The 22,857-nt window shown below is 40.5% G+C and overlaps 1 protein-coding gene across 1 annotated transcript in view; it reads right to left on the bottom strand.

The window, feature by feature from the left end:
* Positions 1-7,772: 7,772 nt before the first annotated feature.
* Positions 7,773-22,857, bottom strand: part of LOC126260449 (trypsin-1-like) — a 79,154-nt gene continuing 64,069 nt past the window's right edge. The window contains exons 4-5 of the mRNA XM_049957777.1: positions 12,209-12,358; positions 7,773-8,043 (exon numbers count right to left, since the gene is read on the bottom strand). Of these exons, the coding sequence (XP_049813734.1) occupies positions 7,891-8,043; positions 12,209-12,358 (303 nt within the window). The 3' untranslated portion in view covers positions 7,773-7,890. The remainder of the gene's footprint in view (positions 8,044-12,208; positions 12,359-22,857) is intronic.

Genomic DNA, 22,857 nt, shown 5'->3' with positions numbered 1-22,857 from the left:
ATAAATTGGACTGATTCACTCATTACGAATGACGTCATATGGCAAAGCCTCTCCTCCTTTCAGTAAATTACCTGACCAGCTACACTAGCAGCACTCTATCTGTAGGATCAACGCCCTACGTGTTGTTTGAATTGGGTTGTCTGATTACTGTATTGTAACATCTTGCGTTAAATTGTTCGAGTATTATCACACTTGCCAGTCATACTCTCACTGCCTGTCATAACTACAGCAGATCTGTGAGCATGAAGCTGGATTCCAGGATTAGAAACTGTCACTGATGGGTAGTCCATGGATCAACTAACACCATTCCAGTTCCTGACATAAGCCGCTGTGATACTCTGGCATCATACAGACTAGAGGGCCCACCAAACTGGTCATCCAGAATCAGCGAACATCAAGACATCAGACTTCACGTCACCCGAAACTATGGTCCACCTGACGGGGCAATACAAGGAGGGACCAAAGAGGGACTGAGCTCTCCCTGTCAACTTTGCAGTGGATCTGCCACCCAGGTAGCGCCTACGGATCGGCGTGGGAGCAACCTGCCAGGCGAAGAGTCGCACGCCTATGTTACAGGTCGACGCAGCGACCAATTGAGAGCCTGTAGTCTGCCACTAATGACAGCAGATTCCACTATGACTGGCACAAAAACTGGCTGTCGCTGAAGCCACAGCTCCAGAGATGTATATTGAACAATAAAATGAGTATCCACTAATCTGGTTTTATTTGCATCAAACGACGTTTTACAGGTCTTCAGGCCACATATCCTGAACAACAGTACTACTTTACAGTTCGGATATAGGTTGACTGTTACAAACTGGATACCAGAAGCAGTCGACCCCAACATCACTGTACACTTGGTGGAAATAAGTGTTGGACAAGCCTAAGAAGGACTTCAACCCTGAAAGTTGTTATGACCCAACACACCAACAGAGGCGACAGAGGCTTGTCAGCAACCAGCCGTTGCATTAGTCCCATAGGATGAATCAGAAAAAAGCACTGTCACTTGTTCATAGAAAATTATATTTTTGCCATATCCAGAATAGGACTGGAAAGTAACTTTTAGACCGCCAAGTGAATCAGTATATTTGTTTCAGTGTAAGAGAAATAGTCATGAGAGGTATCTCCTTCCCACACATTCTAGAATTTGTGGTTTGACAGGTCACGTAAAATCCAGATGCGGATAGGGTCATGTTCAGGGAAGCAGAGAACGGAGCATTGGGCATTTTCTTAACAGAAATTCCCCCAACTCTTTCACGGCCAATGCGTATGGGATACCCTGGTGATTTAGCTGCAGGATCCATTTGCAATCAGTACACTATACAACAAAAAATCGCTATGACCAGAGATTATATTTGTCTGGTAAAGAATGTTTACACTGTTTGAAGGCACAATGTCGCCAGCCATAATACTACAATCGAGCATAAGACTCAGGAATGTACATCAGGAAACGGATCAAGCACACCAAGAAAATAAGGCGTTAAGCACCAGAAGGAATGTCCCATCTATGAGACAGCATTCCCTGTGAAAACAGCATTGTGAGAGCTCACACAAAGATGGATTGTTGCTTGATAGCTTGGGTAAATAACAAAAAGTGTAGATTTCAAGTGGAAACAGAGATGCATGTAATCGGTTGTGAGCGTGGACTTTGTGAGCAAGAGGAGACTGAACACTCCAAGATACAGACTGCATGCACTACAAGATAATAATATAAATTCTGTAGGCACTACACAGCTCGAATAAGGCAGGAAATACAAATTTTCGTGAGCAAATGGAAGTGTTTCCAACTGTGGGACAAGTATTTTCTGCAGTAGTTTGATTAGACTTTCTGGTTACGTATCATACTAAAATCGATCTTTGCAATAAACAGTTGAACACAAAAGCATTTGTTATCAATGGGTACATCAGTTTCTGATGTTTCTATGTGAAAGGTACACCCATTTCTAAGGTAATGCCAAACAAACTGTATACAAGGCTATTAAAGCTTGTTTCACATAACAGAGTACAGACAAGCTCATGTAAGTTAATTTGGGTTAGATCAGATGTCAATGTACTGTAGCAAGTTTTATGTCTGGCAAAACCACTATCAAATAATGACATTCTGAACAAGAGGTATTCTTTTATACAAAGGATTATAGCACTTGTAAGGAACATAAATGGTCAGGTTGCGGTGCCAATAAATTTGCACAGCCATTGATTAGATTACTGAAGAAAGGTGTTACATCAGAATGTCAAACAACATTTCAAAATATAAAGGAGACACAGAAATCAGATCCTGTATTGCTTTTCCTTGATTTTACGAAAGCATTTGTACTATCATGTGATGCAAGTAACAATGCCTTAGGTACCATTTCCAGCCAAAACATATATGGAAAGGATTATCCAGCAACATATGCACGATGTCAGCTGAATAGGACTGAGCACAACTGTTCTACAGCGAAAAGAGAGGTGTTTCAATATACAGGAATTTGTGTTTCTGCTGTTAGCTACATGGTCATAAATTTAAAGTAGTTTTCTATCATGAATTCTTGAAGTGGTTACTGGGACTGCAGACCCTTCATGTTAACAGACAGGATCGGCACTGAGGTGATTTTTGATACGAAGTAATTTACAAACTTGAAATAAAGCAAACAAAAGTGGAAACACTTAGTAGAAAAATCATAGTGTTACAAGTACGTAGGTTGGTCTGACAGAGTGAAGGAAGGCACAAGCAACTGACGAAAAATGCCAGTTCTACAGGGAGCAGCCACACTTTCTAATGCATGAAGGTTTACTGTGTAAGTCAATAAAATTTAGAACACATGTCTTCATTTCTGCAGCACTCCAAACCAAAATGTTATGAAAGCCATTTGACCATGTGCTGTTGGGACATGAAAGTAAAACAGCGACTGATAGATGAATTACAGAAATATTTCGGTGAAAAGCACATGGTGATGTGGAAAAGCGTATCAGAAACAGCATCCCACGTACTCAATGTTTACGGTTCAGTCACCACAAATACAGCTCCATAGGTTTCTAGAATCAGATATACCATTTCAGATGGTAGGAATTGGCATATTAGGAATATTTAATAGAAGTTTAGTGATGAATAAATGTGTACTAATTATGACTGACCATGAGTAGCCAGCCTATGCTATGGACTGGCGCAGAAACCTCCAGGCAGCCTTCAGGCTTCCACTGATGACAGCGGATTTCATTACAGCCTATGCAGAAACTGGTTGTTGCTGAGGCCACAGCTACAAGATGTATAGTGAGCAATAAAACTAACAATAACTAATAACGCCCCACAGATCGGCAGGCCATCTATCCTATCAAAATAGTAGTGGTTTCCTACCCAGAGTGGATGACTTGTACAGAGCTAATAAGCAGTCTCACTCTTGGAAGCGCTTCATGTTATTGGCAACTTCAATAGTTCAGTCACATTATGCCGGCCACGGTGGCTGAGCGGTTCTAGCCACTTCCGTCCGGAACCACGCCACTTCTATGATCGCAGGTTCGAAGCCTGCCTCGGTCGTGGATGTGTGCGATGTCCTTAGGTTAGTTAGGTTTAAGTAGTTCTAAGTTCTAGGGGACTGATGACATCAGATGTTAAGTCTCATAGTGCTCAGAGCCATTTGCACCATTTTCAGTCACATTACTCAACTGTTATTTTATATAATACTTTGTACAAAGCGTTTATGTAACCACACACAATTATCAGCTGCTATAAACGGACTACGTCAAGATCTATTTAATAAAAAGTTAGTTAAGCAGAACTTACATGCCTGAGTCGAAATATTCCAATAAATTGTGGAAGTTGTGGTTAATGTGGTATCCCTTTACTTACTTTTTCAATATTGGGAAATTTTTAATTTCTTGCTTGATGATTACCTGAAACCTGTTGTAGGCTGTTGCAACATATTATGAAATTCTAATCTGAATCGCGAAAGGGATGTACAGACCACATGAAAATTACTTTTACTTCTAGTTTTAGGGTAGTGTATTGCACAACTTATCCCAAATTAACTTTTGACAGAAGAGTATCCCGTACTGTAGCAGTGAGTATGCAGAATACACTAGGAATCTTGTATGCAGGGCAATATAATGAGAGGTATTTGTAAATGTAAGGCATGCAGAACTGAACTTTCTAGTTAACTCATGCTTATTCCGGTACCATCTCAGTTTATTATTCATATGAATCCACAAGAAAGTCACACACGAAGCATCATCTATTCACTACTCATAGATTTCTACTACTTGTACCTGAAAGACATTTTTAATCGTCTGAAATAGCATAATAGGATGCTTTGTAAAATCAGTGATTAAACTGTTGGCTGTGAATCATTTGTATTCATATTATTCTCATGGCTGAGATTGGTATGGGTGTGTTTCGGTCAATTAACCCCTTTCGCTGCTACAAATGTGCTCTCTCCAATCCGTGTCGAGGGCGGCTTTTGTTAGGGCTATACCTCTTGCCAAATCTCATTCTGGCGGACATGAAAGATTTATCACCCGGTTTTTCGAAAACTATCAGGTGAAAAACTTTATTTTTGCACATATTATAGTCTGATGCCTTCACTCAACAAACTAAATTTATTTCCTTTATTCTTCATACAAACGGCGCTGTATCAAAGGAAGTCGAACATTGCACGAAATTTTAAAGAGTTTAAAGAGGTGAATATCCATTGCATAAGCTTTAGGTATGGTCGATTTTAGTTGATACACTGTAGAGCGTGATGTAGATGTCGATGTAGATGTAGATAAGATATCTAAATTTTACGTAAAGTCGAAATCAGAGCCCGCATCTCGTGGTCGTGCGGTAGCGTTCTCGCTTCCCACGCCCGGGTTCCCGGGTTCGATTCTCGGCGGGGTCAGGGATTTTCTCTGCCTCGTGATGGCTGGGTGTTGTGTGATGTCCTTAGGTTAGTTCTAAGTTCTAGGGGACTGATGACCATAGCTGTTAAGTCCCATAGTGTTCAGAGCCATTTGAACCATTCGAAATCAGAACAATACCTCATTTCGTTCTCGATGTGTTGGGTTTTATATCAGACGGACGATCGCGTGCGACACTGCCAGTTATATCCATGTAGACTTGTCGACTGCTATGAAATACTTATCATTCGGTTTTGAGAACCGTTGCACATCGTGAATCATGTAGTCATAAAAATCGTCAAATCTCATAATCGATTCAAGATATCCAAAGGAAGTTTCCTGCAAATGATAGCACGCAATCAGGCGCCTATGTTTTGAGACAAATACTCTAACTTTGTAATCCACCGAGATATGGAAGTAACTTGTCCACAACTGTGAGAGGTCAGTGTCTCAGGACGCATGCAGGTCTTCATAGCAGTAAAGGGAAACCCAAGTGGCCAACGTATACAGCCCAACAGCGCCTTGGGAAGGGTATAGTAAGTCATGTGTACATGTCTACAGCAGGACCAGCACTTAACCTCGCTACACATCATATTTAATGCGACATCACTGTAGATTTAATCTTTTCCCGGTCTTGTAGTCTGCTAATGTTACCCAGTATTTTGTAGTGTTAGAATAAGAGTTCACCCATTCAAGGGGATAGCGTGTAATGACGTCCCATTTAGCTTCCCTTACACATTTTCTTAATCTACACAATCAAAGGCCTTGGCAAGATCATAGAAACTATCAAAGGGTAATTTTTCTTGTTTAGCTTTATTATAACTGAGTTCTTGAGCTTGTATATTGCTTGCTCAGTACAGAATGTTTTACAGAAATTAAAACGAGTTGTTGTTATAAGATTATTTCCACAAAAACAGCCAATATTTTTAACCTATTTTTTCAAATATTTTTTGGAACATAGGGAGGGGATGGTTTTTAATTATAGATTAGATCATTATTAACACCTTTATAAACGGGTGTTACTGCTGTAAACATCATTTTAAGCAGTTAGGCGTAGTTGCTCTCTCCATTTACTTCCTTCCATAAAGAAGAGGCTCCAAGGAGAGATAGCCATGAAACAAATGTTATTTACCTACCACAGTCATTAAATACAGGATGAGATTTTCACTCTGCAGCGGAGTGTGCGCTGATATGAAACTTCTTGGCAGACTAAAACTGTGTGCCGGACCAAGACTCGAACTCGGGACCTTTTGCCTTCCGCGGGCAAGTGCTCTACCAACTGAGCCACCCAAGCATGACTCATGACCCATCCTCACAGCTTTAATTCTACCGGTACCTCGGTTCCTACCTTCCAAACTTAACAGAAGCTCTCCTGCGAGGATAAGGAGAGCTTCTGTTAAGTTTGGAAGGTAGGAGACGAGGTACTGGCAGAATTAAGGCTGTGAGGACGGAGCGTGAGTCGTGCTTGGGTAGCTCAGTTGGTAGAGCACTTGCCCACGAAAGGCAAAGGTCCCGAGTTCGACTATCCGTCCGGCACACAGTATTAATCTGCCAGGAAGTTTCACAGTGATTAAATATCTCGTTTAGGTTTAATCTATCAAACATTCTTGGGACGTAAGGCAAAACACGATGCATATCAAGGACTACGTGCTAAATCAGTAATGTGGAGAACACCCTGTAAAAGAGTATGGCAGCGATAAATGGTGACCTAAGGGAAGGGATCAAGAAGAGGCAGCATGTCCAAAAACTAGAGACAAAGGAAAAAGTAGCTTGGTAGGCGATGGCGTTGTGCCTTAAAGGCAAGATTTTGGTTCATACCATGGTCCAGGGGAGAGTTTCAGTCTGTGAGAAAGTTGGAAAACAGTGCATCCCGCTGCAAAGAGAGAGATTGATGCTAGTGTAACGCAGTTTTAGTGTTATTAACTAATTTCCGAAGGAGCATTGAATACTCAAATACATCTGAAACTAGATCTATAGGTAGTAGTTATATCAATGCATGTATGATTTTAAGTTGTATTTCTTTTATGTCAATCACGAAGATAAGAGCAAGCAGCTGTGTTTCCTGTTGTTGTTGTTGTTGTTTTTCCTGACGTTTCTAATACCACTGCAAAATGATATCTGGATAAATAACAACTGTCAATTTTCTGTCATAAGCGTTACACGAAATGTATGTGTAAAGAATCACCATGTTTGTTTTGTACAGATAGTGTCATCAGCGGTTTATATTTCAGCCCTTATTAGTTCTTCACACTATGGACAGTGCCATTTCGTACCACACATCCAAGCAAAATACTTCTTCTCATAGTTAAGAGTTTATATTCGTGAAAGCATAAGATGTTCACAATAAAGAGATCTGAAATTTCTATGGTGTTACATATGTGCAGATATTGTTAAACTAACATCATCTGAAGACGCTTTCACTCAACTACAATCGACGTATTTGCCTTACTAAGTTCACAATGCCATTCTAAAAGCACAAGTATGCAAACTGTGAAATATAATAAGAATAACTTCTAAATATTAACTACAATAAATTTTAGAATCTTGTTATTGAACTAAATTAGGCCCTTGAAATTTTAACCTCTTTTACCCGTCGAACAGCGGTATTTAAATGGTACACAGCACTGCAGTCAGATAGCACTCGTTACTGGCATGAAGATAACGTTGATTGGCGTGATAAGAAATCAGAGAAAAATGAACTATTACGCATCACATATATCGCCAGATTTCATATACAGCTTGTACTTAAGGCTGAATAAAAAAGAAAAAAAAATACGTTCCATTGAAGAGCTACGCTCTACGCAGTCTCAGTTTATGTACAGAACTATCCACTGTCATTTAGTGAAATACTTTCATAGCTTCGTAATGCACATATATTTGATAATCACATAATGAAATGTGTGTGTGTGTGTGAGTGTGCAACTCTCCGATTTCATCATGTGATTGCAAAATATGTGCTGCATTAGGAAACTACAGAGTGTATATCAAATTTTAACCACACTCACGGTGTTCCATGATTTATTTAGTGGTGGGAATTCTTTAAGCTCTCCCTGTCTTCTCTTTGATGCAGTCGACGTAGTACGAAACTTCAACGTACACGCCAGGAGATCCTTTGGTAACGCAGGGTTTCCTGGACCACGAGACTATACCGATCTGAGTTCCGTTCACTAACAAGGGTCCTCCTCCATCTCCCTGAAAAAGGAGAAATATGAGTTAATCAAACATGCTACAAGTGAAATGCTACATTAGACATAATTCAGAGGATCCATTTCAACGATTTCATGTCTCGCACACACAGAGCATCCACAAAATACGGAGGAATTCGTAATTCTAGTTACCTTGCAGGATACTTCCAACCGAGTACATGTCACAGAAACTAGAACATGATTAAAGAGAAATATTATTGACTTAAATGTATTATTTCAGGATAGAAAATATCCACTGAACAAAAAATTTTTGAACACTTGAAGAAGTAACCGTGAAGTTTATTTTTATCCTTACTTGACATCGTTGTTACTGACCACGGGGCAGCATAGCCTGCGATAGATCTTCAAAGAAAATCGACTTTATGACGAACTTTGAATGCCAGAGGAAAACCGAATCGGAGCAGTAGTACCAGCATTTAAAACCCCTTAAATCCGGCCGTGACTCCAGTACGTCGTGAAGCGTACTCAACAATTTTTGCTTCTTGTTAACAAAAGACCCAGTTCAGGTCCTAATAAATTATTAATTTTTTACTTTGGCAATCGGTTTCGGTGTGTATGGTTATCTTCAGAAATGAGGCTCAGATGGCGAGATGAGCCAGTACACAGAGCTTCTGTGAGTACCAGCTAGTGCCTGACGCCAACTCACAGATTCCAGGTACAAGCTGGAATTCACAGTACAACAGCTGCGTGTATCGGCTCATTTCGCCACCTGAGCCTCTGGTCAGAAGATGGCCATACAGATCGAAACAAGTTGCCGGTATTAAAAATGACTAATTTATTTGTATCTGCATTGGTTGTGTGTGTGAGTGTGTGGATATGTGCGTGTGTGTATGTGTGTGTGTGTGTGTGTGTGTGTGTGTGTGGTTGTGTCTGTGTGTGTCTTAATATTGTATTTTACGCTCGCGGTGGTTTCTAAATAAAGTAAAAGTTATTGATTTCTGCCTCGTTTATTCGCTCATTACCCGATGTTGTGTTGACAGCTATTAATACTTTCTGCAACACACACAGCTGCACACTCCTAACAAGCTATCGATGAGCTGGTATCATTATAGACCACAGGTTATACTATAAATGCGGCAAACTACAGCTTGTAAGTTCAAAACTTTATGAGGCAATATGTATTATTAAAATTGTTAATATGTCGTAGGTACATCTCCACTTGTTGACTAAGAGTACCCGCAATTTTAACATCCTAGGAAAACTAAAAAAATCCGGAAAATGAAACATCTTGTTCTAGAAGTAATAGGTTTAGAGAAGTAATAGGATTTAGATAAGTAATAGGCATGAAGAAAAAACTTTTTTTCCAGAAAACAATAGGATAGTGGTATACCACAAGCGCATTTGGTTAATAAGTGATGGAATCAATACGATCAAGCAGTAAGTGGCCAGCTGAGTTTCCAGAACCCATTAATACAGAATTTAAACATAGCACTTACAGCGAACATGGGTCAGGTTTACATTCTACAATGCTCGAGTAAAAGTGATAATCGAAAACATGGTATATAATAAGAACTAATGTGTTATATGAGATGAATGTTTGAAATTAATTGGAAATAGGTCTAAAAGAAAGGAACGAAAATAGATTTAGCGAATTGTATGGGAAAAAGAGTAAGAAATTTTGTCATTTATTTTAATTATGTCAACAGACACGAATTGTGTAAGCCACAGGAGGAAGAGACATACAAATAAATAAATATTTCAGTCTAAGTATAAGAATCAAATACTACAAGTACGAAATCGAAGAAAATAGTATGAACTGCGTAGGAACGTACTCGTAAAGAAACGAAAAGTAGCGAAAGTGGGGATACAGTGGTGGAAATTTAGCGACGACAAATCTGATGCGGTTTTGGACAAGTCAGTTTCGAATGTCAGTGAACAGTTTACCTCATCAACACTATCCTGGTGTAGTTACGAGGATTTATCCTTTATACCACTTTAGTGGCTTGTGGGTCAATACTGGCGCGTTTTAGATTAGCCCTCTGCGGGAATCACATAATGAACAGTTGGCTGTTATTACATCTTAGGCAACTTGCACTCATTGTACGGTAAAAGCTGCTTATTTTGAAATGTGCACAAAATGTTTTTCTCAGGTCCTAATGTTTTTTTTTAACACAAACATCGAATGCTACTTTTGATACTTCTGTGTGCATGAGGCAAAAATAGCTTGGTGTAGACACATTCTAAAATAGATTAAAGCAAAAAATGGTCAATAGTGATTGAATAAAAGCAATTTTTTGCTTGTGTATAAATCAGTAGCGGGAAGTTATTATTCCTTTCAAAAATTTGTGGCTGTAGAACCACATGTAATAAACTACTTCAACCAACTTACGATTTAGCTTCTTTAAGACTGAGTAATTGGGAGGCCGCTGCAGCATAAAGAAACTTGGCATGACTACCAGGAACCAGAACCAGTGATCCGACACTCTTACCTCCTGACTAGCAATGTGGCCGTCAATGAACACTCTACAAGCGAATGTGCCTCCTCTGTTCAGAGCAAGTGATAGTCTACAGCGAGATGAAAGAAGTCAGAGAAATTAACGTGGAATGAAAACAACTCCCACTTCACCTGCACATTTACAAGTACATGTCAAGAAGACACTTAGCTGGAACTATGATTACAGTTTTTTATTCGATACACTCTGGAATAGAATTGGATAGTTCTATAACGTCTGTTCATATGAAGAAATTAATCATGTTTGCAGATTTGCGATAGGTGCACTTTACGGAACTTTACAATCTTTATTTCTTTTTTGGCAGTCATGCACAACTGCATTTTTAGAAACTTTACAACCTTTATTTCATTTTTGGCAGCCACACAGCACTCCTTTTTCGTATCTGGAAATGACCTAAACTGAATACTGTAGATACTATAAGGTTGGAGGTGAATAGAAAATCCCCACGATTACTCAGTTACCATTCCCCTTTCACATTTATTGGCATTTTTTTTATTTTACTTATAGGTGTTGTGCGCTGAGATTAATTGTTTCGTGTAGATAATTTTGATAACAGTAACTACGTGACATTAGGTGACTCATGAAAAACATGTTTATTTTGCTATACAATCAACTGCTGTCAAAAACTTCGACAAGCTGATAGTAGTTTCGTTCTACGCATGGACCATTTTCAGGAACTGTTTTCTGACGCATCACGTACCACTGCCTTAATATTAAGACAATATGCAAGCTTCAGTGATATATTTCGCTAGTACCAGTACTGATGCTGGTCTATTTATTTTAATGCTGAGGCAGCTATATGTAATGCAACAGAAAGTAAAATGCTATAAAAAATATTTTGACCAGTGCCCGAAGGTGGTGCATGCGTAGACCATAACTAGTAACGACTTAATGAAGTTTTTGGCAGCCGCTGATGGTGTAGCTACATATACATGCAACAAATTGTAACTGTGTAGCACCACCTTTCAAAAATATTTTGCTTCCATCGGGATCCACAGCTTCTATGTGTTTACTTTATGAAAACTGTGTTATTAGCTAATTTCGGCCATGAATCATTATCAATCTCGTTTGCTATTTCATGTATTACATATCGTGTTTATCACATTCCTTTACAAAATAATGTGATGAGCCCGATTTGTAATACATGACACAGCAAATGTGCTTGATAATGGCTCACGGCTGAAATTAGATAATAGCACGCCTTTAACAAAGCATTATGCAGCTTATAACGGATATAGAATTCTTTCATTCATTTCAAAAATATGTTTCGTGACTCATATTACATGAATTTCACTGACAAAACTACCTAGTACAGCGAAAGAAGACAATTTCCCGTTCCTCTGCAATGCAAGTATCGTGTTAAACACTGTCTCATACCGCTCTGTATATAAATCGATTTTTCACGACCGCTTCAACTTGTAATGTTGGTACAACTAAAATTCGAAATCCATATAGGCTGTTGATAATTGTAAAGCAGTGAAGAAAGTAAACTCTTCTGACTGATTCTGTTATTTCATTTTCTCTCATATTCCTTTTACGGCTCGATGTTACCACGCTTCTGCTGTAACCATATTTAGGAGTTTTGTGGTGTTAAGACATGCATGGACATCAGAGAAGTCCTGAAGAATGTACCAGCAGAGTTGTCGAAACGTCAGGTTCTTGAAAGAGTAGAAGGGTAAACAGAAGAATGAAACTTACGCTACATTGCCCCCTGCCTCCTTCAGGCATCCGGGCGCAGATGTCCTCCTCCAGAACCTGGTACTCGTAGCCTGCATACGCCTCCTGGCAGTCCTCGTCAGTCCACACCGGGATGTCAGCCTTCCGCAGTGTTTCAGCTGAAGATTCGGACTGGGACAATAACACATTCCAGTTTCACAACAGTTTATCGAAACGAATGACATTCGTAAACTTCATAACTCGAAAACATTACGCAAGCTATCGTAGAACTAAAAATAAAATTTTATATCCACGAAATGATTTTGACGTATCATTTGTCCATTACCAATACGTTAGTCAGTTAATTCCATATTACGTGGGATATTAATCCAATTCACATCTCAGTGATGTGGAATGTGTCGGATTACACGTTATCTGCACAGAATTTGGCTGTGAGAATTGCGAAATGTTAGCCATTTACACTTTATAAAGCACCCACTTTGCTCAAGTGTTACTGCAGAAAACAAGATTTCAGTCCGTCACACTGCTCATGCTACTAGCAGAATAATCATATATTTAAAAATAAAGGTAAAACTAATTATTATTTACACTTAACCTGAAGAATGTGGACGAATTTATCTTCTGTGAATTGCTATAGCCCTCAAGAAATGGCTACAAGGTGAATGTGGATGAACATCGATATCTTTCTTTCATTGCAATTTTTGTCATTAATTCTTCCATTCTGTGTGGACTCATTGAAGAATGATAGCTTTATTATTTCTCTGTGTGGCATTTGCGTGCCTATATTCTGTTCCCCATTAAATAATGAAATAACTTAAATGAACGACAAATCTTCTCTCCATGACATCTGAAATCAGACGATGGCTTTTCTATGTTTAGTATGAACACAAATTTTTGATAAATGCAGCATCTAGACTGACTGGAAATTACTTCAGTTTTGAAAGTGCCATACTATAAGGTGTCATGTGGGAACTACTTTCTTTTTTGTCCCATTTCGGGGAGCAGCACACACAGTTATATCTAGATGACGCAAACAGAGGCTGCGCTGGCACAAGCTTGGTGATGTATGCGTGGGAAGAACTGAAAATTGCGTACATGAGAGTGTCAAGAGAAACAATTAGGAAGTTCTTCAACCTTTTCGTCGGAATTCTGCAAGCTGAAGAGTATAGTAATGGGTAGGACACGTGGAGTGACACCTGACAGTCGACTGGGTGGAGCAATGTTGCCAATCTAGGTTATAATATATAGTGTAAAATAAAATAATTAATACTGAGTCTTATAACAAGGTCTAAGCTAAATTTATAAAGTGGGGGGGGGGGGCAAATTTTCCAGACAGAGCACTACCACTAGTGGGCAGAAAACTGAAAGGACACACGATAGAGACTGTTCTATAAGCAGTTAGATATGAAGTAAGTGAATGAATATCAAGAGCTCAGGTGGAAAACCAGTCCTAAACAAACAAGGGAAAGCTGGAAGGTGGAAGGAGTGTACAGAGGGTCCATGCAAGACAGATGAAGTCAGTATTATAGAAATAGAAGAAGACGTAGTTGAAGATAATATGGAAGATATTATACTGCGAGAAGACCTAAGTCGAAACAACGCCCGGGTGTACATAATATTCCATCAGAATTACTGATGGCCTTCAGAGAGCCAGCCAAGACAAAATTTTTGCATCTGGTGTGAAAGATGTGTGAGACAGGCGAATTACCTTCAGACTTCAAGAAGAATATAATAATCAAAATTCCAAAGAAAGCAAATGCTGTCAGATGTGAATATTGCAGAGCTATCGAATTAATGCGATGGTTACAATATCGTAGCACAAATTTATTACAGAAAAATAGGAAAACTGGTAAACTCCGACCGCGGAGAATGTCAGTTTGGATTTCGGAGGAATGTAGGAACACGCGAGGCAATACTGACCATACGACTTCTCTTCGAAGTTTATACCAATATGAATCAGGATCCTCCTACTCATCCTCTTCCTTTTATTAGTAGAGAAAATGTGTGGGCCTTGACATTCTGGTTCTGTATGTTGTAGTGAGAGGAAGAAAGAATCATCGAGCGGCTGCAGCAGAGTTATCACACTTACAAAATTTCGGCAAACATTGGCACAGCTTACGGTGTTAGATTCTTGGACATTACTGAGTGTGGCTAAAACTCTATAATTTTATGAGATCGTTGCATGTTTTGCAAAATGCCAGTAAAATATTGGTCCTCTAGACGAACTGTGCGTGACATCGTGTTACCCTACATGAACCAATTTCAACTAAACGGGTACACAAAACACTTACCGTCTGGAGAGAATCGCTGTGAGGGCAAATACAATCCATCTACAAAAGCGATGGGGTGAGGGTGAAACAGTATTGTAGTCTACTACGTGTGAGTGTCCAGATTTTATTCTTCCAGTATTTGACATGAGAGCGCTTATGACTTGCAAAAAACTTCACACGTAATTTGAAATTCTTACGAAACTTTATTTTCTGCTGACACCTCCACAAAATGATGAAAGTGAAATAGTTTTTCTATGTTCATGCAGTAAAAAAGGCGCATCACGCACATTACATAATGTACCTGCAAAATTATATCACTGTGTGAAACACAGTACGATGACGTCCTGGTCACTGAACTGCGTGGGAAAATTGGTGCATCACGTATGACGTTTTAATTTACTATTTCCATGCCATTAATTCTGTTGGCAACAGATTTAGCAGAATTTTATCCACACGTCCAGTAAGAAATTTATATTCTGCAGTGGAGAGTGCGCTGATACGAAACTTCCACGTAGATTAAAACTGTGTGCCGGACGGATACTCCGACTAGGGACCTTTGTTCTTCGTGGACAGGATGGAAGGAAGGAGATAAGTTAATGACGGAAATTCAGTTGTGAGGACGGGTCGTGAGTCGTGTTCGGGTAGCTCAGTTGGTAGGACACTTGCCCACAGGCGGCGATGGTCTCGAGTTCGAGTCTCGGCCCAACACACAGATTTAAGCTGCCAGGAAGGTGCAGTATCCACATATGCCGCTGACTGTACCTAAGAGGCACATAGCTCAGGAGAATGACGTCATAAATATTGAGCTGTTGAAAGGAAACAGCAGGGAGAAATTCGCTAGAGATACAGGTGAAATATATGTGGAAATACGTGTTAAATATATCAAATATATGTTACATATACGTGACATGCGAGTATAGGGGCAAGACCACGTGTAAAAAATTCCTTCTAAACTCCTGGATTGATTTCCACCAAACTTTTATGTATGTATTGTATACAATCTCAACAGAAATTCTGTCGCGGTTTGAAGGGGTGACCACCAATTGGGGTGGGTGTGACAACGTTGAGAGAGAAGGGGCGGGAAGAGATGGACAGATGTTGGTTACTACAGTTTATTTTTTTTTTAAATACGCTGATATTGTGCAAAAATTTGTTTCCGCAGTGAATTACTTACAACAAATTCGCTATTCCTGAGACTTCAAATGATGATCAGATACCACAAACGATATTTAAACAAATAAACTTCTACGTAACCGTTACATCACTACTTTGTGACGCCTTAGTGTATATTTTAAAACGGGTGTATCGTTCTACTGGCAGAAATATTATAGTAAGCTAAAAAAGTATTGGGCATTTCCTGTAAATCCTCCACCTCCCACTGCTGTTTATAATTTTGTCTGGTTTTCACTAACGACAACACATTTCTATTTTAAGATACATGTAAATTCAGTATTTTCAAATGTTAAACAGTTTCTACAGTGCATTACTTAATAACAAATACTTTACTGCTTGTGCCTTTGGAAGCACACTGACAAATGATGACATCCATCTATTACTATTTACTGCTATTTTGTACAGCTGAGGAGAGACTGAATCTATCTGAACCACTCTGCCAGGTCCCTATGTGTAACCGTCTCCAGCACAATATACCTAGTAACTGGCTGAAACCATACTGCCGCCACTGTTCGCTAGCAATCACCTCGCCATAGCTAGGAGAACTGTAACACTCGCCACGCACCAGCCCCGTACATCACGCAGGCAATATATAAGAGAGAAATACGGGCAACATGGCCGTTAGAAAACAAGACAGCAACTGGAGAATGTACAGAATGCCTACGTGCTGGCATTTAATCAGACGATAACCGCCAGAAGCAGAGGATCGATAAGACAGGCACGAAGCCATCTGTTGAAACACCCAGCAGGAGAGAAAGCAATCTTATTAACTGCTCTCATAATAACTTATATTACATGTCTCTCTAATCATGGAGAACGTAAATAACACTGAGCGCTTTCCACCTTTATCAGTGAGATTCTCGTGATTTTATCGGTAGTAGTGAAAATATGTGATCCATGTGTGTGTCACTATTCGTTTTCTCAAATTATCGCGCATTACATTACGTCTAGCTATATGATGATTGGTAATACATACACTGACGTGCCAGAAGTCATGGGATAGTGATATTAGTGATATGTGCATACACAGATGGCGGTGGTATCGAGTAGACATGGTATACGCCTATGGCTAGTCGTCTGCATAGGATTCAATACGTTTCATTACATCTATTATAATTTTTCTGTTATAAATTCATGTTATGACTCGTTCCGCGACCGTGGAAACTTGCTCCTCAGTTTGGTCCTATAGAACATGAAATACAAAAAAATGACAGTGCACTGGTGGAGCTGTCATTTGTACTCAGGTGATTCATGTGAAAGGTTTCGGACGTGGGTGTGGCCGCGCGACGGGAATTACTAGGCTTTGTATGCGGAATGACAGTGAGACTTTCCATTTCGTCAGTCTTTAGGAAATTCAGTATTTCGAGATCCACAGTGTCAAGAGTGAGCCAAAAATACCAAATTTCAGGTATTACCGCTCACTAAAGCGCCACGGAAAACGCAATGGCTGACGGACTTCACTTAACGACTGAGAGCAGCAGCGTCTGCGTACACTTGTTAGTGCTAACAGACAAGCAACACGGCGTGAAATAACTGCAGAAGTCAATGAGGTGCGTACGACGAACGTATTCGCCGGGACAGTGTAGTGAAATTTGGCATTAATCGGCTATGGCAGCAGATGACCGATGCGAGAGCCTTTTCTAGCAGCACGCCAACGCCTTCAGCGCCTGTCCTGGGCTCGTGACCATATCGAATGGATGCTGGAAAACCATGACCTGGAAAGATGAGTATCTCAGTTGGTTAGAGCCGATCGTAGCGCTAGACCCTACGAAGTCATGGACCCAAGTTGTCAACAGCGTACTTTCCCAGCTCATGGTGGCTCCATAATGGTGTGGGCTGTGTTTACGTGGAATGAACTCGGTCCTCTGATTCAATTAAACCGAACATTGACTGGAAAAGGTTATTTTTCGGCTACTTGGGGACCCTCAGTAGCCATTCGTGGACTTCATGTTCCCAGACAACGATGGAATCTTTATGGATGACACTGTGCTGTGTTGCCGGGGCGCAATTGTTTGCGATTGGTTTGAAGACCATTCTGGACAATTCAAGCAATGATTTGGCCACCCTTGGAACATTTATGGAAGATAGTCGTGAGATCAGTTAGTGCAAAAAATCCTGCAGCAGCAATACTTTCGCAAATAAGGGACTGCTATAGAGGCAGCATCGCTCAATATTTTTGCAGGGGACTTTCAACGACTCGTCGAGACAAAAGAAGGCCCGACACAATGTTAGGAAGTATCCCATGGCTTTTGCACCTCGCAGCAGTGTCTTGTATTATACCCTTGAAGCGGATGCAATAGCTACGCACTTGTTCCATTACAACATGAATTTTAATGTCAGCCAACTCTGGTTTGTATGATGCAGTCGTAGGTTACTTATATTCCCTCTAATTGGTTTCCGGTATTTCCCTGGTAATTTTTTTATATTTTTATCATTTTCCTTATTTTTCCATTTTTCCCATATTTTTCATTATTTTCCATATTTTTCCCATATTTTTATCCATATTTTATTCAAATATGCACAAGAATATTTATGCTCTTATTGCATATGCCACCATGTTTCTTTAGCATTCATTAATTGTTTGGATCCATTGAACATGACAGAGAGATTCTATAACGTGACTGCCAAATCACTTGTTCCACTTTTTGCTCCAAATGATAACCCAAAAGGAAACCTTCCATCACCATATAATGCCAACTATCAAACCCAAAACTTATATGCGCTAAAGCACACACACAAAATTACGTGAACTGCTGACTTTAGGAGATACAGTTTTACACCTACTGATTCTTAAAAAAAAAGTCTCCATGACCACCCAAGCCGGCCGCTGTGGCTGAGCGGTTCTAGGCGCTTCAGTCCGGAACCGCGCTGCTGCTACGGTCGCAGGTTCGAATCCTGCCTCGGGCATGGATGTGTGTGAGGTCCTTAGGTTAGTTAGGTTTAAGTAGTTCTAAGTCTAGGGGACTGATGACCGCAGATGTGAAGTCCGATAGTGCTTAGAGCCATTCCAACCATTTTGACCACCCAACAATGATGACATCCGTGTTCACTTTCTCATATCTTAATAAAACAGAATACAGTCCACCTACGGCTGGAAAAGCTTAACTTACTTTTCCTATTGTAAAAAAACATAGGTGAATTACTCTATTTTGTGTGTCGGTTTCTCAGAGAATTCTCTTCACTGTCTGGCATACATTCGGGATGCGGCTCGGAAGTACATCTACCTGTGGTAAGTACAGGGTGGTGTTTGAAGATGGATCCAACTAATTTAGGCCCAGGATAAAATTTGGAGTGGATCATCCAGCATTAAGGCCGGGATAATATTCAGGGTGTATCCGCCAGTGTTATGCCAAGGATACTGTTTGCGGTTGGTCCCCCAGTGTAATGCCTAAGACTTTGTTTGAGTTGGATCCACCAAAGTTACATCCAGCGTAACGTCCACAACTGAATCCACCAGCATTACATCTGAAGCAGTATCCTTAAGTGGATCTAGCCACAGTAGATCTGTGGGGGTGGGGGCTTGGGGCCAACACGTAAAACGGTATAATTGAGCTATGTTTGCTTACAATAGGATAACGTTAGCTCTATGAACATTATTATTGTTTCCAGAATGAGATTTTCACTCTGCAGCGAACACTCCGCTGCAGAGTGAAAATCTCATTCTGGAAACATCCCCCAGGCTGTGGCTAAGCCATGTCTCCGCAATATCCTTTCTTTCAGGAGTGCTAGTTCTGCAAGGTACGCAGAAGAGCTTCTGTAAAGTTTGGAAGGTAGGAGACGAGGTACTGGCAGAAGTAAAGCTGTGAGGGCCGGCCGTGAGTCATGCTTCGGTAGCTCAGATGGTAGAGCACTTGCCCGCGAAAGGCAAAGGTCCCGAGTTCGAGTTAATCTGCCAGGAAGTTTTCATTATTATTGTTCCCTTCTATCACATATATATTGCAAGCTTTCAGTATATGTATGAAGCTTGGCGAGCTGTAGACGGAATATATTGTGCTATTAACACACAAGAAAGGATAAATGGATTTCAACGTTGTTAGGTTGTCACGGAGTGATGTTTTTGTAATAATCAGTAGGTATAAAGCTGTATTTAAGATATCTAAAGTCTTAAATGCATTTTGTGTATGTGTTGTAGCTTACATGATGAGTAGCTGCTTAAGTTAGCCTTATGTGTAGACGAAGATTCTATTTCTGGATTACCATTTGCAGGAAGGGGAGGAGTAAGTGATCTTGGAGACTCTATCTGGCTTGGTTTAGAGATGCAAATCACTAATGGATGCTAAAGAACCTTGGTATGGTATGAAACAAGAGCATGAATATTCTTGTACTTATACACAAATGGATAAAAGATGTGAAAAATATAAATAAAATATCGAAAATTTTGAATATATAGGAAAAGTATGAGAAAATAACGAATATGACGAAAATCTGTATCCGAAATAGGATTACAGGATGTTCTGTATTTCTACAGAGGGAGTAATCGAAATTTTCAGCATAAGCATTTTATGTGCAGGATATAAATGACGCTACACACTCTTGAAAAAACATTATAAAGAGGCAGTCACCAGGATTCCTGTCAGCAATAGTCTTTTGCGATCTAAACTACCCCAAATGCCAATTGCATGTAGTTCCCGAGTAACATTTGCGAGGAAATGAGTTGTGATGGAACTGGCCACTCACCGCAAAAGTTCCTGTCGCGCTTGAAACCAATTGTCTTTGATACGGTATGATACTCATGTCTGATCCCTGCTGGGCAAGACTGGGACTGTTCCTGCATCATGTTACATGGCTGCGAGCGACACATCATTCCTTCTAGAGATTACAGACAGTGCGCGTCGATACACCAACGAATCGGACAAATTCATTCAGGGTTTGGCCATCTACATCTACAACTATACTTCCCAAGCCACTTTACAGCGTGTGGTGGAAAGTAGTTTGTGCACCACTCTCACTTCCCTCCTCTCCGGTTCCATCGTGAATGACGCCCAGGAAGAACTATTTTCAGTAGGCCTCCGTGTGAGCTGGACTCTCTAGTTTTACGATCATGACATTTTCGCAAGATATATGTAGCAGGAAGTAACATATTGGTTGACTATTCTAGACACATACGCCCTCGGAATTTCAAAAGAAGACGACAGCGCGCAGCATCTGTGTAACACTTTCGCGCTTACTAAATAAACCTGTAACGGGACGCGCTGCTCTTAAGTCTTATTTCATGGGCAGCTCTAAATACAGTACCTCCTTTCTGCCATTCTGTCATGTCACCACGTCGATCCCTCTTCGTGCACTAACTCCATACGAGTGACTGACGCATAAACACTACTTGACTTTGGTGACTTAGTTAGCGATAGACTGTCACATAACCGACTGGTACTTCTACGCCATCTATAGAGCTACATAGCAACCAGTGTGCTCTTTAAGGAGGCGTCTGTGTGCGGGACTGACGACCTCTCCGTTTAGTCCCATAACCCCCTCAGTCAATCAATCAGTCAAAGAGTTTACTAATACTTTTCCGGCAAGATATGCGCCCTCTGTTTATAGTTTCCACGCACAACAAAATGCAGATTATTCCAAGTTGTTCACTGAAATGTTTTTCGGATACTGAATTTATCGTTAGTGGTTTTTCAGTATTTGGAAAGAGCTGAATGTACTATGAACTTACAAAATTAACAATGAGTAGAACAACATGAAAATATTTAAAAACTCGTTGCTAAATATTATTGAGAATTCCTTCTTTTAGTCTCTCCTTAGTTCGATTAATTAGACTGAAGTGACAAAAGTCCTGGGATATCACAAAATAACACGTCGGGCCTCCTTCTGCCCTGCGTAGTCCAGCAACTCGACATGGCACCGACTCGAAAAGTCGCTGGAAGTCCCTTGCAGAAATACTGAGCCCTGCTGCCTGTATAGCCGTCCATATTTGCGAAAGTGTTGCCTGTGCAGAATTATGTGCACAAACTGACCACTCGATTATGTCCCAAAAATTGTCGATGGTATTCATGGAGAGCGATCTGTCTGGCCAAATCATTCCCTCTAATTGTTCAGAATGTTCTTCAAGCCAATCTCGAACAACAGTGTCTTGGTAACATGGCGCATTCTCATCCATAAAAGTTCCATCGGTGTTTGGGAGTGGTTGAAAATGGTCTCTTAGTAGCCGAACACAACCGTTTCCAGTCAATAATCAGTTCAGCTGGATCAGAGGATCCAGTCCATTCCATATAAACACAATGAAGTCACCACCAGATTGCCCATTGCCTTCTTGACAACTTGAGTCCATTGCTTCGTGGGGTCTCGAACCCTACAATCAGCTCTTACCAACTGTAATCGCTACTCGTGTGACGAGGGCACGGTTTTCCGGTCGTCTGTGGTCCAACTTGTATGGTCACAGGCTCAGGAGAGGCGCGCCAAGCAATGTTATGCTGTTAGCAAAGGCACTCACGTTGGTCGTCTGCTGCCATAGCCCGTTAACGTCAAATTTCGCTCCACTGTTCTAACGGATATGTTTGTCTTGTCTCACATTGATTTATGCGGTTGTTCCACGCAGTGTTGCTTGTCTGTTAGCTCTGACAACTCTACGCAACGCCGCTGCTCTCGGTCGTTCAGTAAAGGCCGTAGACATAGTATTGTCCGTCGTGAGAGGTATTCCGTGATATGTAGTATTCTCGCCACACTCTTTACACTGTGGATCTCGGGATACTGAATTCGTTAACCATTTCCGAAATGCAATATCGCATGTATCTAGCTAGAACTATCATTCCGCGTTCAAAGTCTGTTAGTTCCTGTCGCGTGACCATAATAACGTCGGAAACCTATTCACATGAATCACCTGAGTACAAATGACAGCTCCACAATGCATTGACCTTTCATACCATGTGTACGCGCTACTACCGCCATCTGTGTAGGTGCATATCGCTATGCCATGATTTTTGCCACCTCAGAGCATAGCACTTTCATCTGGGAAAATAAAATCGCAGGATGATCTGTCTTTGCTGTTATCCAGATGCATCCTTCTTACTAAAAATCACCAATTTCTTCGGAACTCGTGCTCAAACTGGCCTACTAAATTCTGATATGATTCTGTGCTTGTTGGTAGATGGCTATGTCGGGAGATACTGTTGACCCATTTTCCGTGTCAAACAGTTGACTTAAGGTTTATATGCTATTTTTATACCAGTATACGTTTTTTACACATTGTGATTCTCAATATTGCGTCTGTCCTATGTGGCCTCC

Source organism: Schistocerca nitens, chromosome 5 (genome assembly GCF_023898315.1).
Source record: "Schistocerca nitens isolate TAMUIC-IGC-003100 chromosome 5, iqSchNite1.1, whole genome shotgun sequence".
NCBI lineage: Eukaryota > Metazoa > Arthropoda > Insecta > Orthoptera > Acrididae > Schistocerca > Schistocerca nitens.
The sequence above is the reverse complement of the archived record's forward strand: the minus strand, read 5'-3'. Positions and strand labels throughout refer to the sequence as shown.